General features: G+C 34.0%; 1 protein-coding gene across 5 annotated transcripts in view; it reads left to right on the top strand.

Annotated features, from left to right (window-relative positions):
• The window catches only part of rdgA (retinal degeneration A), a 281,202-nt gene that overhangs the window by 181,338 nt on the left and 82,982 nt on the right, over nt 1–16,882 (top strand). For all 5 annotated transcript variants that reach the window (XR_013005773.1, XM_076404439.1, XM_076404422.1 and 2 more), the window contains exon 7: nt 8,219–8,422. Coding sequence is in view for 4 of the 5 variants with exons in the window: in XM_076404439.1 (XP_076260554.1) it covers nt 8,219–8,422 (204 nt within the window). In the remaining variant the exon portion in view is untranslated. The remainder of the gene's footprint in view (nt 1–8,218; nt 8,423–16,882) is intronic.

Raw genomic sequence — 16,882 nt, 5'->3', positions numbered from 1 at the left:
TTGTTTGTATGGTGAACTCTACTATCTACCCCAGCTCCGAGACCAAGCCATCTAGTATATACTCTAAATTAAATAAAAAAGAGAAATAGTTATAAAGTTTTGTGACAGTGAGCTTCTGTAGTAAAGATTATTTTTTGGCAAAAAAGAGTTTTTATTTCTCAACATAACCTCCTTTTTAACTCAACACATTTCGTCCAGTTTTTTTTATTCTTTGTAAATAATAGATTTTCTCAATACCATCAAAATAGGCGCTTGTTTCAGTGATTATTCTTCATTCAATTCAAATTTCTGGCCACCCAGCCATTTCTCCGGTTTGGAAACAGTAAATAATTAAGGGTTAAATTTGGAGCGTTGGATGTTGGAAGGGTTAGCAATTCGTAGACCAAGTTATGGATTTTGCCATGGTGACTACCTTCTTGTGCTCGAGCATAATCTCGATTGGTTGAGACAACAGCATTTTTTATAACTGTGGTAGTTTTAGCTTCAAATCGATATCAAGACTTTGCAAAAACTCTGAATGATATTCCCCGGTGGTCGATTTACCTTTCCAAGGTTATAGATGTTTTTTTCTTTATTTTAGTGTGTCCTTTTTATCTACTAGGATTTATCTGGACTAGACCTGCTGTTTAACGTAGGCTTCAAAACACGGTCCTCGACATTAAGCCTACTATTAGAGTGATTAACTTGGAGATCATTCCAAAATCTATACCGTCTTACGCAGTCTAATTACTGGCGTGACTGGAATCATTTTCCTTGTCGGAATTTACACCCTTGCCTAAGGATAATCACCAACGTAAACTAATGACCTTGCCCCAGAAGTGTCCGAACCCACGACTATCGCAACAGCCACAGCATCGTCATGTCGACTTTACCACTGCACCAACCAAGCCGGCAGATAATTTATGTGAATCATATATGACAGACTCAATTTGGCCTTCTTCAGTGTAATTTCACCCAGAAAAAATCACTGTTTTGATTATTCCTTGGTCTCTGGTGTTTTATGATGTATTCATATTTCATCAACGATTGCAAAACTTTGCATTCAGATTATGGCTGAACATTGCCAAGTACTTCTTTGAACGCTATGTACGATTAAACAATTAGTGCTGTGATCGGGTGTCAGCAATTGCAACACCGACCACACGGATAGTTTGTTTTATATCAAATATGCATGTAAAGTTACTGGTCAATTGAGCCTCAGCCACTTCACGTACTTTCATTCTCTGATCATCCAATGTTATTCAATGTATTCTGTCGACTATTTCTGTGTTTTGTCTATTTTAAATTATTCGAGTTAGAACAAGAGATGTTATCTGCCGCCAATAGCTATCAATACAAACGCAGAAACAAGAAACAAAAGAGCGCAGACTTCTCAAAATCTCATAAATAATGGTCAAAAGTAAAGTCAAAATAGTAGTCTATGGATGGCAGGGGTGATGCTTTTAAAGTTACAGCTCCGAAAATTCAAATTGTTTGTTTGACCTCTATGCGTTACTGAAACGTTGATTCGATAAGAATGAAATTTAATGAATGATTCTACTTTCTGTCTGTGGAAAAATCCACATATTTTTTTATTAATTTCTTAGAACTTTAACAATCTTCCCGTAGGCAATAAGTATTATTATATGATTTCATTTATATAAAATAACTATCATGATATGTAGAAGATCGCTTCAGTAAGTGATCTGCTGTACAACTTATAATCTAAATCTTAGTCTAGATACTATTCTAATCTACTCTAAAGTCTATCCTAACTTATTCTAAAGACTTTTCTATCTTGTAGAGATTATTAAGTATCACTCTATGTGTTTGTTAATCAGTTCGTATGGTAGTTTGCGATCGTATGGTAGTTGCATACGCTCTGCAATGTCATCGCGAACATTTAACTGTTTGGCGAGGACATTAGGATGCACTAACAGTCATTCAGAGTACTTCGCACTAACACTTCTAATTACACTTGTTATCGGTTCTAAGGGGACATCGCGCTGAATCAGTTTGGCGGAAACATAATATGGCGCATCAACGATGACTTGCAACACATTATTCTGGAACCTCTAGAGGGTTAGATTTGCTAGTAGTTCCTACAGTTCAATACCATAGGTCCAAATGGGCCTAAGTATTGACTTATACGGCAAAACCTTGTTATCTAAAAATAATTTAGATTTACGTCCTATCAGTATACTAAGTCAGTATACTTAGTTTAGTTTAAGCCCAAGCTGTTTGCGTTTTGTCACTATATGTTTTTTCGACGTTAAACGTCGATCAGAAGGCATTCCCAGATATTTAATGTTGTCTCTTTGCTGAAGTTGATAATTATTCAATTTTACTGAGGGGCACGTTCTTCTACAAAGGGTGAATGTCACATGGATATATTTTGTCTCACTTGCTTGGATACGCCACGTTATCAACCACAATTCGACTTTATTAAGATGAAGTTGGAGATTTCTTGTGGCTGATATTGGATCATCTGTAATGATAAGACCACTGTATCATCAGTTTATGTTGCAACAGTAATGTTTCTTGAGTTCGGTAGGTTAACTGTATACAATAGATATAACAATGGGCCAAGAACAGTACCCTGTAGAGCACTCAAATTTATTGGATGTCTATAGGGTATGATTTTAGAGCAAAAGCTTTTTCAATTTAACATGCAGTCCAGTGTTATTGTTTTCCCTTGTTGACGGATTTTTTTTGTAATTTAGGTTTTTATTAATTTTGTTGACCAATCTATGCATTTATTTGTAAAAGTTGCAGACCTCGATATTAACATGGGAATGTTTCATGTTTTGTTACAGATCTCTTAGTTTCCTCTACTTTGTTCAACATGAACAATATGTTAAAATCCGATAAGGATACTCTATTTCAGAGATATTAATATTTTCTATGTAAGGGGTACTACTACGTTGAATCCATTGAGCTTCAATTTGATTTTTAGTTATTCGTAATATTTTCAGACACCTCTAATAAAGAGCCAACTTGCTCTATCATTTCTATTGTCACCTATTTCCCCTTCCCTTAACGATAAACTGATACTAGTTACTTATAGCTATAGTTTACACTAAAGGTATACACTTTAAATAAGTTCGTATAGTTTGGTTCGCTTCAATCTCCTAACATCCTGCGCGCTCTCCAGCAATTATATTGCTTCCACGTTAGTATGATTTAGTAATCTTCTTTCGTGTTTCAAGGCGAAATCTTGGATAACTTCGCAAATCATCGTGCAGTTTTTCGTTGGTTACATAGTTGATTTGAATTTTTAGTGCAACCCCATATTTGCACCCCATAGGTCTAAATTGGTTTTATGATTGTGTTTTAAATCAACCTCTTTGATTTTAGATTAAGTTGAGAGTATCTTCCGACTCACCAGTATAGTTGTTTTATTTTGGTTTTAGTGTATTTTGCTTTTTATCAAACATGATGTTATTTTAGTTAATGCCACTAAAATAAAAATTTAACAACACAGTACAGGAATTAGTCAGTAAAACTTGTAAATAATTGGATTTATAACAAACAACTGTAGAATTTGTCATTTATAATTAAATATCTAATTTTGCAAAAATATATTCTCCGAAAAAGAGTTGCAAATTTAAAATTTACTCTCTTTGTAAACACTGATTCTTGTTCTCGGAGAAAGACAGACGCTCGATCTTTCCTGCTGATACGTATTTCGCTCCGGCGGTAAACTGGCACCGGTTAGTAATATGAAAAGTTTCCGATTTAGAAGTTCGGGAATTTTTCGATAAAGCCCGCTTCGAGCGTTAAATTCGATTTACGCTTGCCTTCCCATCTCTGCAACTTTATATGTACCGGATTACGACCAGACAACGTCCGATATTGCTCTTCAGTTTGTTATCGACGTTAGCTTTGTAGGTACGTTCTTTCTATCTTAGCGTCACTGCTGTTATATATTCGAAATATCTTGCCTCTGATCGATTTTTGACGTTACCCGCTTCACGGTTGCATTCTCTTCTTTTATGAAAATGATGCGAGCCGGACGAAGTTCGGCTTTTTTATTAATGCCAATCTATAGGTTTTAAAAAGTATTAGAATGGAGTCACGGAGAGAATATATTATATATTTAAAGAATAAAATGGACTCGTCCTTTTCAAGAAGCGAAGTTATAAAGAGCTTTTCTACTCTTTTACTGTTACTATACTTGAATTCTGAATACTTTTCTAAAGAATTTTATACTTTATGCAACTACTACAGCGTTAGTATTACGAGAAGGTCTCTCGTTGAAGTATCACTCCTCCAATGCATTTAAACTACTTACACTATCTTCGTTTATGATAATATATATATATAGGCTTAAGTCAAAGACAAATTTTGCTTCCATCTCAGCATCAAAGCAACTCTTGTCCATAGTGATTTTTTTATTACTCTTCGTGATTCCACAATTTGCCCTATTGGCAATAAGTATTTGTTATATCTATATTATATATACATGGCATGTAGAAAATCACTTCATTAAGCAACGTTCTGTATAAAATATTATGTTAATTAATTAGTTTTATTCTAAAGCTTATTTTAAAGTCTACATATATCCAGTAATCGGATCAGGTGATGATAAACGTTTTAGTCTACGCACTTCAATATCACGTTGCATATTTAGCTGATTAGCGAGTACATTGGGATGCACTGATACTCTTTCGAAGTAGTTCACACAAACATGTTGAATTATACTCGTTCCTTCTTCGTATGTTCTAGAGGAATAACGCGTTGTATCACTTTATTTGAAATATAGTACGGAGCATCAACAATGGCACGCCTTATTTTGGAACCGTTTTATGATGCATATATTAGATTTGCTAGCGATACCCCATAGTTGAATTCTATATGACCAAATGGGCTTGAGTATAGACTCATACTGCAATACCTTGTTATCTAATGATAACTTGGATTTGCGCCCGCTGAGCCAATACATTTGATATAATTTGAGTATAAGTTGTATCCATTTAGAGAGTATGTGCTTCTTCCAGGTTAGGCGTCGATCTAAGTGCATACCAAGATATTTAACGTGCTCTGTTTGGGGGAGTTGACAATGATTGATATTCACTGGTGGACATGTTCTTGATGCTAAGATTGCTGTGTCGTCTGCATATGTTGCCACAGTAGTTATTTTTGTGGTGGGCAGATCAGCCGTATACAGAAGATACAGTACTGGACCCAGTACACTACCTTGCGGAACTCCTGAATATATGGGCTTTATTTCGGTATGTTCATCGCCTTGATTTACAATAAAATTTCTATCAATGAGATACGATTTTAGTAAGTAATATTCCGGATGAGGGAGAAGTTTAACCTGGAAGCCCGTATGCCATACTTTGTCAAAAGCCTGAGATATGTCTAGACAGTGTTTAGTCCATAGCGATTAAAGGACATTACATTCTAATATATGTTCCCTTGCTATCAAGCGGTCAATATCCATATTACCTATTCTATTTATAGTTAAGTGTTTGTCTGAATTTTGATAATCTTTTCACGTTAAAGCAGCATTTATTGAGAAAAAATGGTACATTACAAATTAATAGATTTTTTTCATCATTAAGTTTTATCCATCTTTCTGTTAACAAGGCGATACCGTGTCGAAAGAAGGATGTTGATTTAGCAGTTGTATAATCATCGGTTTATTTTTTGCATTTCTTTAACATTTCGAAACCATATGTCAGTCAAGCCATACTACACCGACCTGAACAAGTGTTAATCAGAAGACGCAATGCGGTAGAATGTTTCATTTGAGCTACAACTATGTAACTTAACATCATATCTATTACAAGTGATTCTTGCCTATTCATTGCTATAGCTGTTCTTTTTGAAACAACATGGTCTTAAATTATACAGGCAGATATTTGTAGTAATATGTTAGTTTCATTATATTTTAGTAATGTTTCATACACCAATATAATACACAGACAATATATGGTCACTCCGCTTCAATATCAATGTGGATGGTTTCTCTGGAATAACTCACGATATCTGACGCTTGGATAGTCGTAGTCGTCGTAATATATTCACTTTTGATCGCCAATCTCAGTACTCAACAAAAAACTTCTTATAATTCATTACCAATTTATTGTCTTCAAAAATATTTGGCCTTCTACTTTGTTCCCTTATTAAGACGTCCTCTTTTAAATATTTGGAACCAAAACTAATAATTAGGATATGACGGAATAACATCACTCTAAGTGTATAACAGTGTGTAATGGATTTCCGCAGCAGGTATCTTCAAATAAAACAACAATAGTAATGAATATCAATAATGCAATTTTGAGCATGTCATGTCTTACGTACATATGCTGCTATTATATGTAGACAAATATCAAAATATTTGAATTTAACAGTTAGGTAGGTCTTTTAACAGTTATTTAGACTGGCACTTCGCATTTGATCATTAGATGTCGTTGATTGAATAAAAATGAGCTACCAAAATATATAGCACAAGGTGACCTGTATATCGGTGATCTGTCGATGCCTTATCTTCAATATATTTCTCCATTTATTTACTTCTTATTATGCATTACATTAATTTAGAAATATTATCTCTGGTAACTACTTTCTGTTGTTTGTCTATCAGTGTTAAATTATCTTAAACAATATGACACAGAAGGTGAACAAATCCATAATCTATGAGATCTAGCAAGTGACAGAAAAACAGACTATTCTCCCTACAAAGAGATCATGTTTCTCCGCTTATAAGAAAACTAGGTGAAAACAGGACACCTAACATTCAATAAAAATCTAAACCATTCCCTGGTCACTCAGAACAAATCCTCATATAAAACGAAAGTGAACTTGAATATAATTTACTGTTCGATTAGTAAGAAAATTCGACCATTCACTTACATTCATCAGCATCAATCCAAATGTGTATTATTTAATAGCTGGACAAGTTCTGAAAAATCTACCAAGAAAGGGAATTCAACAACTTACCAACTTGATTAATACAGAACTTCGACTAAAACATGATCTAGATGTTTGAAAAATGGCTGAAATTATTGTGATCGGACAATCAGGAAAAGCATAAATGCTCTAATTGATAGTTTTTAAAAAGCTATTCTTGAAAAAATTAAAAGCATTTATGGAAAGAAAAAATCTAATCCTGTCGTTAACCATACACGTTATTGAAAAAGCAAATGATAATCCTTCCGCAAGGTTTAACATAACGGACTTAGCCATAAACTTCAGAAAATGATACCAAAACAACACACTGAACTCCTAAGCTCTTAAATCTAAGCCAAAATATTTACAGTGCAACAAGAGAAACCTTATTCTATAATAGGAAAAGCTAAACCACAGGGAAGTTTATCAACAGTGAAGGGAGCCAACACTGAAGATATAACAAAAAATGCAACAGGCGAGTAACAGTATAAATCACTGGACCCAAACATAGCAAGTAAATGTTAACAAAGGCAAGTCGGTGTGTATTAAATTTATATATAATCAAATTCCATCAAGAGATAATATAAAATTTCGTGCAAATTTAGCTTCATTAATTCGCAATTCTAAACAAAGAAACACGTCAATCAAATAACAGTCATAATACAAATTTATCATTAATTTGAATATTCTTATCTTTATTATATTAGCAGAATTCATTCTGTCTCATAATGTTACCGACATATTATCAATTTTTTATATATTTATAATAACACATAATGAAGTATTTTTATACAAAAAATAATCATTGATGTATTATCATGTATATAATCATCAATGACAACTATCATTTCTACAATACTCAATATTAAAACAAAAAGGTAATAAAAAGGAAAAATACTAAAATAATGATAAATTGTTTAAGGGAAACTGTCGATATAAATTATATTTGTAGAATTACGTATTAAAATATAATCCGATCGAATCAGAGCCCGACACACAACAAACTTATCAGTTGCCTATTTGGAAATATTAGATTGCCGAAGTCTTTGACGTCGCTGTGCTGAACTCAATCAATCGTCTCTTCAAGAATTGAAAGGATACCCCGAAACCCCAGGCTGAAATGGACGCAAAAGAAAATAACACGTCCTTCCATCATCCTCATTTATTCTTTTGTTTTCTTTCTCTCTACTCTCTAACATCAATAAAGCTCCAATTAACAAATATAAATTATAGTCGACTGACACACATGACATCTATATGACAGGATTATTTTCTTACATCTATTAAAAACTGGTGTTCGAAAATTAATAATATCATTTTTCTTGATTATATTTTTCAGAAACATGGGCCCAGAATGAAATGTTCAGCCTGTAACGTAATCTCCCATCAAAACTGTATCCCAGTACTCACCAACAGGCAGCGATTCACCTGCAAGCCGACGTTTCGGGACGTGGGCGTGCGCCAGTATAGGGAACAAACCACTATTCAACACCACTGGGTCCATAGAAGATCTGAAAAAGGCAAATGCAGACACTGTGGCAAAGTAAGTTATGTTAATTATATTTAATTAGAAAGTAGCTGTCTAGGCGTTGTCCTATCTGAGTTAGGAATATTCAATTCGAACTAGGAATAAAAAAAATAAAAGATGTATTTCAAAAATATAGTGCTTATTGTAATGTCTTTTAATACACAATATTGTTAGTTTTATTTTCTCGTGAGTAAATAAGAAATGTTGATAGTTTTCTATCTTTTGAACTAATAAATTCACAATGAATCATTAATTTTAATTGAGAACATGTATTTGATGCTTACCAAAAACGGATTAATAGAATTATGAATGACAACGCCCAATGGTCCTCGTATTTAAACAGGAGTTGAGAGGCGATACGAAATATGTCTCCGAGGCATTGGGCGGAACCATTTAAATAAACATTCCTCTTTTAAATCAGCAACAAAATATACCTACGATATGCTCATGAAGGTGGTGAACGATGGAACTGGCGGAAAATTTTTGTTAGATGTTTTCTTAGTTAGAATTAGTAAATCTGGTATAACTGAAAAACGTTCTTGTTTTGAAATAAAATGTCAATGATTTTGGAAACGACATGATCGTAAGGAATAGCACTTGCATTTGTTTCATCGGGTAATGGAACTACGTTGTTGGAAGGTGGTCCGGCTGAACAGCTTATACAACACTTAAGCTTCCCGGGAATAACCTTTTGAATAAATACACGATGGCCAAAGCGTGACAACAAAGAAAATTTATAGCAAATTTGACAAAACAAAAACAAACAAGAAGTGGCAAAATGGCAAAGAAGAAGTCTTTGGAGGCATAGACAGACGTAAACGTAGACGTTACGTACTGATGCAATTCTAATAATAATGGGTGTTTATAATAATTTAAAGGTTGTGCTAGGCAACTAGTTCTAACATAGAATTTAAATAATTCAAAGAAAAGAATTCAAAAAAGCAATTTATGGAAACCAATGAATCTGCGCCAGTCTCACTTAGACACCTACGCAAAAAAATCCAGGGGTTTCATTTCTAAACTTATATGCCTTGCATTGAGGACACACAACGTTAATTGGTCAAATAGTAACGATTTACTGCGAACTGTAATTATAGGAGAAGATTGTCGCGTTATAATTAAATGCAGCTCAGTAGAGTTTAAGCACAACATTTCTATATTATTTCTTTCAATTCCATTCGTTCCATTTAACGTTATTTCGCCCTTCGCTTTGTTTGTCAGTTTGACTTGCAACAATGCGACTTCTTCGACCTAAATTAGTACGTCTGAACCAAAATAAAATAGAAATAAAAAAACGACACCCTTAATGTTACTGTATAAGCATTTATATCACGTGTTAGTCTATTAAAACTTACTAAAGTCAAGTAGTTTTTACTACAAGGCCTGATTGCTAACTGCGATGAAACAAGAAATCGTTCAACAATCTCAAAACTGGGTAAACGTTCAGATCAAATGTGTTGTGCTGTAAGAAATTAATAAAGATATCTTTGATCTATATATGCCGATCGATAAGCTGTTAAACGTCACTTGTCAAATTGTCAAATCCATTTATATAATACTTTATAATTTTTCTTACATTTCATTTTCTGTTCGATTTTCTTAATTTTACTCTCCACAAGAATCTTCTAAATGTAGTAGAAAACTTAAAGAAAAAAGATCGGAAAGGTCGTTCTTAAGTCATATCGTGACCAATGCATATAGGGATTCATTTTCCTCAGTTCACAAATTAATTTCTATTGATTTTTCGCATGAAAGGAATTTTCCAAAAAGTATTATGGAGAAACAAAGCCGTACGTTTAATTTAATATTGAGTATTGTACTTTTAAGTATTTTCAATCTTTAGCAACTAGTTTTTCTCATATTTCGATATTATGGGATTTCCACGGCAGAAGAACGCCCCTGTTAGTTAATTTCCCTGATAGATTCATACTTTACTTTATGGAGAGCTTTCTTCACAACCGGCTACAAACCCTACGGTATTCGCGACAGACTCGAAATCTAACTGAACCAGGAGATTGCGTGATACAAATTCTGGCGGCTGCAGATTAACCCGAGCAAAGCTCAGGCTATTCTGTTCCACCGCAAGAAAGAGTTCCGCGCCTACTGCCTCCAAATTAATGAAGTCCCTATCCCCTGGTTCCAGAAAGCATCATACCTCAGTCTCCAGTTCGACCGCGGTTAATGGTCAGCTCAAATACAGCACGCTATTGGCAACGGTGTGTACAGCATACTATTTCCACTCCTCTGCAGAAAAAGCAAACTCCCAGTCCCCCAGAAAGCAACTCTGTATAAGATGCTAGTCTGTCCAGTCTCCCTCTTCTGAGCACAGGTGTGTTACAGGTACATCTCTGAGGGACAACTTGTACTACTTCAAATATTCCAATCCAAAAAAGTGCGCGTGTTACTCAGTGTAAGGTTCTCCCTAAGCGTCTTAGAATACGACAACATCTTGATCAAATCCCTACCCATCCACAAACCTCGGTACATAACCAACTACGACAATCTCAGTCGAAACCTAGGGTCTATGTCGCCCGCAAAACACTCCACTATCCCCAACCTATAGCAGCGTCAGCAAAAGACGAACCAAATAGTCTAGCTAGAAAATTGACGCAATGCTTAGTTTCTTCACATGATACAAGATTCTCCAGATAGTAATGAGATAGATGCACGTATATCGAATATAGAGGGTAGGGTGGAGCGTTTATTTAATGAATTCTAGTTAGATTTTCACAGATTTTGCGGGCGATGATAAACAAATGTGTGAAAATTAAAAATCACTAAAATTTATGTTATGTTGTTAACAGGTATCGAATTTTACATACGACTGTTTTTCATTAAATAATATACATCGTTATTTTACCAAAATTACAATCTGAACAAATAATTATTCAGTGAAGAATTATTTATTTACCTATTCAAATTATTTCAGTATATATAAAAAAAACTGCAAATTTTCTCATTAGAATCTCTTAGGATCCAAAAAATAATTTATACTATTGTTAACGTGGTCACTAGCACTACGCTTAGGTTTTACACAGGATACATTACATACATGCGTATATTAGGCCCCATTTATTTTTTAAACAGAGAATAATTCAAGTTTGGCGCTTGCGTATATACCGCTTGATTTACTTACTTCTTTTTTAATATAAATTATTGTTTATAAATAAATACACACAAATTTATAAATATTTGATTTAATGTTGAAACTATATATAAGGAGGGAAATAAACATTGGAAATTTTTTGAAGAAGCATATTTTATATCAAAACTAATTGCATAAAATAAGATAATAAGAATATAATTAATATATGTCCATATCTGAACAGTTAACATGAACTCCAAGAACCATATATATAAACATTACCACAAACAAGACCAAAAACTTTTATATTAATTCCAGCCAATATAGTTAAAACCGCTAGAGCAGTGAAATTGTCCTAACAATCTTCATATATGATCCCTACTGCAATTTTTGCCACTATACTTAATCCACAAACCATTAATGAATTAAAGACCTCGAGCTTTCAGTTAACATATTGTATATTTACTAGCCTAAAACGATTGGATGATTGTACTTTTAAGCTAAAAGAAATCTCCAGTTATTATTTTTACAAAACAATAATATATTTATCTAGACTCTTATGTAAAAATATGTTCTCTTTTCCTTGTTTATCAATAGATGATTAGGATGTTGTTGATAGTTTTATATTTTGTTTATTTGATCAAGGTCTCCTTTTGTCAACAAATTTAATTATTTCATATGATCACTCTTCATTAGTTTTCCATTCTGGCCAAATGCTATCTAACGTCTTCTTTTCTGATTCTCTGAATCTATCATTCTTCGATTTTCACACTCAAAAAATTCTAGCTATATCTCACCTTTAAATTAAAAATTAAATCATTACTAAAATATATCACGTTTTAAATAAATGTCTAATTACTACCAGTTACCACAAATTTTACTACCAGTCTTGATGGACATACCTCATTAATGTATTAACTATTTCCAACACAACAACAATCACTTTCTTCTCTGTTCTTGTTATCACTAAATATTGGCATATGCTGATACCAATTCGACGTCGTTAAAAATGATGTTGTAGGAATGTTAGTCCGGTCGGTCGGTCGGAATGTGTGGCTGTCGATGCGATTGTTTATCCGAACACTCACTACTATTTTGTAGAAGGAATTTGCACGAGAACTGAAAACAATGGTTGATGAAATGCTTGTTTATTTCGATTTAAATTGATACATGTGATCGATGGCAGAATGGATACACAAAATATATGGACTTTTTCTATGTAATTTATATGTTTTGTGAATGGATAGGTGTTTAGGTTAGGTGAAGGGAGTACGGTAGCGCTGTAGAAGTGGTACTGTTACAAGGGGCTAGAGAAAAGAAATGGGAGCGAAATGTCGTCGTGATGGTATTTCATAGCCAGCAACTGCATGGTACCAATCCACCGGCGTTACATTTGAACTTGCTGTAGGCGAATGCGTGGTGGCCTAAAGGGTCGTAGCGGTCGCTACAATGTGTAAATTTGACAGCTACATTCCCACTAAAAATAAAATTAATGCTTTTCCTTCCATATTTTTACTACCATTCTTGATGGACATACCTCATTAATGAATTAACTATTTCCAACACAACAACAATCACTTTCTTCTCTGTTCTTGTTATCATTAAATTTTGGCATATGCTGATACCAATTCGACGTCGTTAAAAATGATGTTGTAGCAATATTCGTCCGGTCGGTCGGTCGGAATGTGTGGCGATGCGATTGTTTGTCCGAACACTCACTTCTATTTTGTAGAAGGAATTTGCACGAGAACTGAAAACAATGGTTGATGAAATGCTTGTTTATTTCGATTTAAATTGATACATGTGGTCGATGGCAAAATGGATACACAAAATATACGGACTTATTTTTATGTTTTGTGAATGGATAGGTGTTTAGGTTAAGGGAAGGAAGTACGATAGCGCTGTGGAAGTGGTACTGTTACAAGGGGCTAGAGAAAAGAAAAGAGAGCGAGAGGTTATCGTGATGGTATTTTATAGCCAGGAACCTCATGTTACCAATCCACCGGCGTTACATTTGAACTTCCTGCAAGTGAATGCGTGGTGGCCTAAAGGGTCGTAGCGGTCGCTACAATGTGTAAATTTGACAGCTAACATTCCCACTAAAAATAAAATTAATGGTTTTTCTCCCATATTTTAAAACCAATGTATGTTAAATCACCAATAATATAAAAAAACAAATTAATTATTATTCCTATAGAATTATTAATGTAACACAAAATCTAAATATTCTAATTTTTTTTGTTGTTTTCACTTGATCGACTGTACCGCCAATGGAAAAGGAAGACGATATAGTTTATTCTTTTCTTTGGTTTTCTATGCAGGTTAGTAAGCATGCGCCAAATCTAAAAACATTTTTGAAGTAATGTATCCTGTCGATCATAAGACATTCTGTCAGACATTCTGATTACTACTTGAATAAATAATAACATGTCACAATAAAGGCCCATTTTATATCGTCGTTGACTGTTTTTCCACATTTAAAAATTTTGATTATTATGATTATTAAAAGTTATATTTATACATTCAGTAAGTACTAACATCGAAAGGCATTTTTGAAAACTTAATCTAAGAAAATTAACCCTAATAGTTTTTTATAAAAACTGTTTTATTAACATGATGGCAGATCGTAATTTTTTATCGAGTATGGTGAAATTTATTGAACAAAATTACGATTTTCCCGACGCATGGTTCCCATCTCAAGGCAGGTGTCCAATTATTAAACCCGAACAGCGATAATTCATATCTAATTTCCGATTTCAATAAATAAAAGCCACAAGTGAAAATAAAATACGACGCAACCGCCCAAATCTCCCCTTGGTCGAAGCGAATCTCGACGATACGGTCCCGTAGCGGCTGGCAGTAAAATCTGCGAGATAGGGAACAGATCGGCGAAGGACAAGAAAAAAAAACAGTATAGACGTCATTGCGTTACGTCAGATTGCGAGGGGATCCTTTAGACATGTCACGTCCTGTCAAAGATAGCGTCACAGCGTCGCTACACATATTTTCTCGGTCATCGCCAACCCACTACTGCCGATTCAATCGATTCAATTGTTTTTTTTGTGAAAACTTTAGAAAACTTATTCATTCAATTAAACATTATAGCGATTAGTTTTGATTTAATCCAATGTGCACAAAACATTAATAGCTATTGATTGACTCTGACTATATAACTAACTGACTCTTCACATATTTCATGTATTAGGTGCTTGTATGTATTATTTAATTATCTATATCTGTCTCTGGTGAAATAATGTTTCTACATGTCACTGCTGTATTTTTTATTATATGCACCCACTACACAACACTACACAAGATCAGATGGTTTGATTCTTTTGAGTTTGTATGCTGTTCTGGTGGTATACAAAAGCTGCAATACTTCAACATTATCATGAGAATGGAGTCTTTCCTCAGGCCCCCTTGCAATTCTTTTGATTTCTTGACTTACTGTAGGTATCTGTAGGTCTCGATACAGGTACTCAATCCTATAGTAATTGGATGCGCCCACAATCCTCCTGTCAGGACGTTGTTCTGAAAAATTTGTATTTTATTTATGTTACTCTTTGCAGTCTAGTCTTTCGTCAAGATTAATTCCGAGATATTTAGCGTTTTTGCTATATGAAATGGTAGTATTATTTAATGTTATAGGTGCTTGTACGGTCTGAGTGTAAGTGAACTGCACATGCACAGATTTACTTTCGTTCATTTTTAATTTCCAAGCCTGTGTCCAATTATTTATATTGTCACTTGCCTGTTATAATTTTCATGAGGGTTCTGCACTATTGTCTCCGACAGCTATAATTGCAGTGTCATCAGCAAATGTAGCCATCGTAATACTCGTACGTAGTAGATAAAACATTGCCCCAGTACACTTCCTTGTGGTACATCTACTTTAGCTTATTTTATTGTAGATTAAGCTTCTTCTTGTTTGACTTTAGAGTCTTTTAACATTCTGGTTGTAATGTACTATTTTAATAGTTCAGTATGTTGCTTTGGTAACTGTTTTCTGTAGTTTATGAACAAGGCTTTCATGCCAAACCTTATCGAAGGTTTGTGCTACATCTAATAATAAAGCTGAGCACACTTTTTTACTTCCGTATATATATATATATATATATATATATATATATATATATATATATATATATATATATATATTGATTTCAATATATAATAACAGATGTTCTTGTTCTGTGCACCTGGTCAATTGTTGAATGTTTGTTAATAAACTTTGTTGTGCTTGTTGCTGTTGATATTAGGATTTTTCTCTCTATGATGTATGTATTTATTTTAATCAGCGGTATCTATTGGTGAAAATACGAAGTATTAATGTATACCTATTAAACAATCTAACTTAACTTATAAATTTAATAGTTTTGACGACTCTCTCTATAAAATTTTATAGTTTATTTATATGGCGCGGTGAATGGAGGTAAGATAACATCAAACCGTGGCCTTTACGTGATGTGACCGTTATTTATCAATAGATACAACGGATAGCGGCGGTGTTACCTACAGACGAGGCTTGGGCAGTCGATGGTGGCACGTCTGAACTATGGTCAGTGACTGAATGATCGAAAGTACCTTTCAATAATCTCCCAGGTAATCGTCTCGGGGTTGCCAGCTATTCATTGTCGTATTCTAGTTGGCACTGCTGGCCCGTGTTCAACATTTCGGATTATATTTCTGGATATTTTGCAGACCGTTATTCCACCATGCAAAATTTCCTGCTTTGTATTAATGGGTTATTCAGTATATACAGATGTTAGTCATGTAATGAGAGAAAAGGTCCGAAATGAGAAAAATTAGTAATACACAAAATTGGCCGAAAATATTATTTAAAATCGTTTCAATATTGCATTTTAATAGGTTTCATTGCTCGCTAAACAATAGATGAACCTACCACAACAACCAATAAATCACAACCTTAAAAATTCGAGGAGAGCCATCTACATTGACACCGTAGGGGAATATTCATAGCTATGTTATAAAGTCTTGCTATGTTTATGGTTATGAATAGTCTTGCAAATGCTAGGATCAGCAAAGTATAATGTACTATTAGCTACTAAAATAGAATAAAACTGTCCCTGCAAATATATACCGACGTCACTTAAACGACGAATTGTTGCAATAGCGAGTAACACACACAAAGTCATCCTCTTAAATGACAAAGCTCGTCCAGCAAGTGGTCTGAAGAATACAGTGTTGCAATTTAAAGGGAAAAAATACATTTTTAAAGTGAAATAATTCTTAGAAAACTATCACCTAATAAAATTTAGGCAACAACAAGCTTAATTGGAAGGGTCCTAACTTTAAGTAACTCCGGAATGTTTTGTCGGGACAAACTAAGGCTTGTTTTTCCATGCCAAACCATTGTAAGCCTATTAATG

This window comes from Rhynchophorus ferrugineus, unplaced genomic scaffold (assembly GCF_030347505.1).
Source record: "Rhynchophorus ferrugineus isolate W39M unplaced genomic scaffold, kcgeb_rfMv2 rfM1, whole genome shotgun sequence".
Classification (NCBI taxonomy): Eukaryota; Metazoa; Arthropoda; class Insecta; order Coleoptera; family Curculionidae; genus Rhynchophorus; species Rhynchophorus ferrugineus.
The sequence above is the reverse complement of the archived record's forward strand: the minus strand, read 5'-3'. Positions and strand labels throughout refer to the sequence as shown.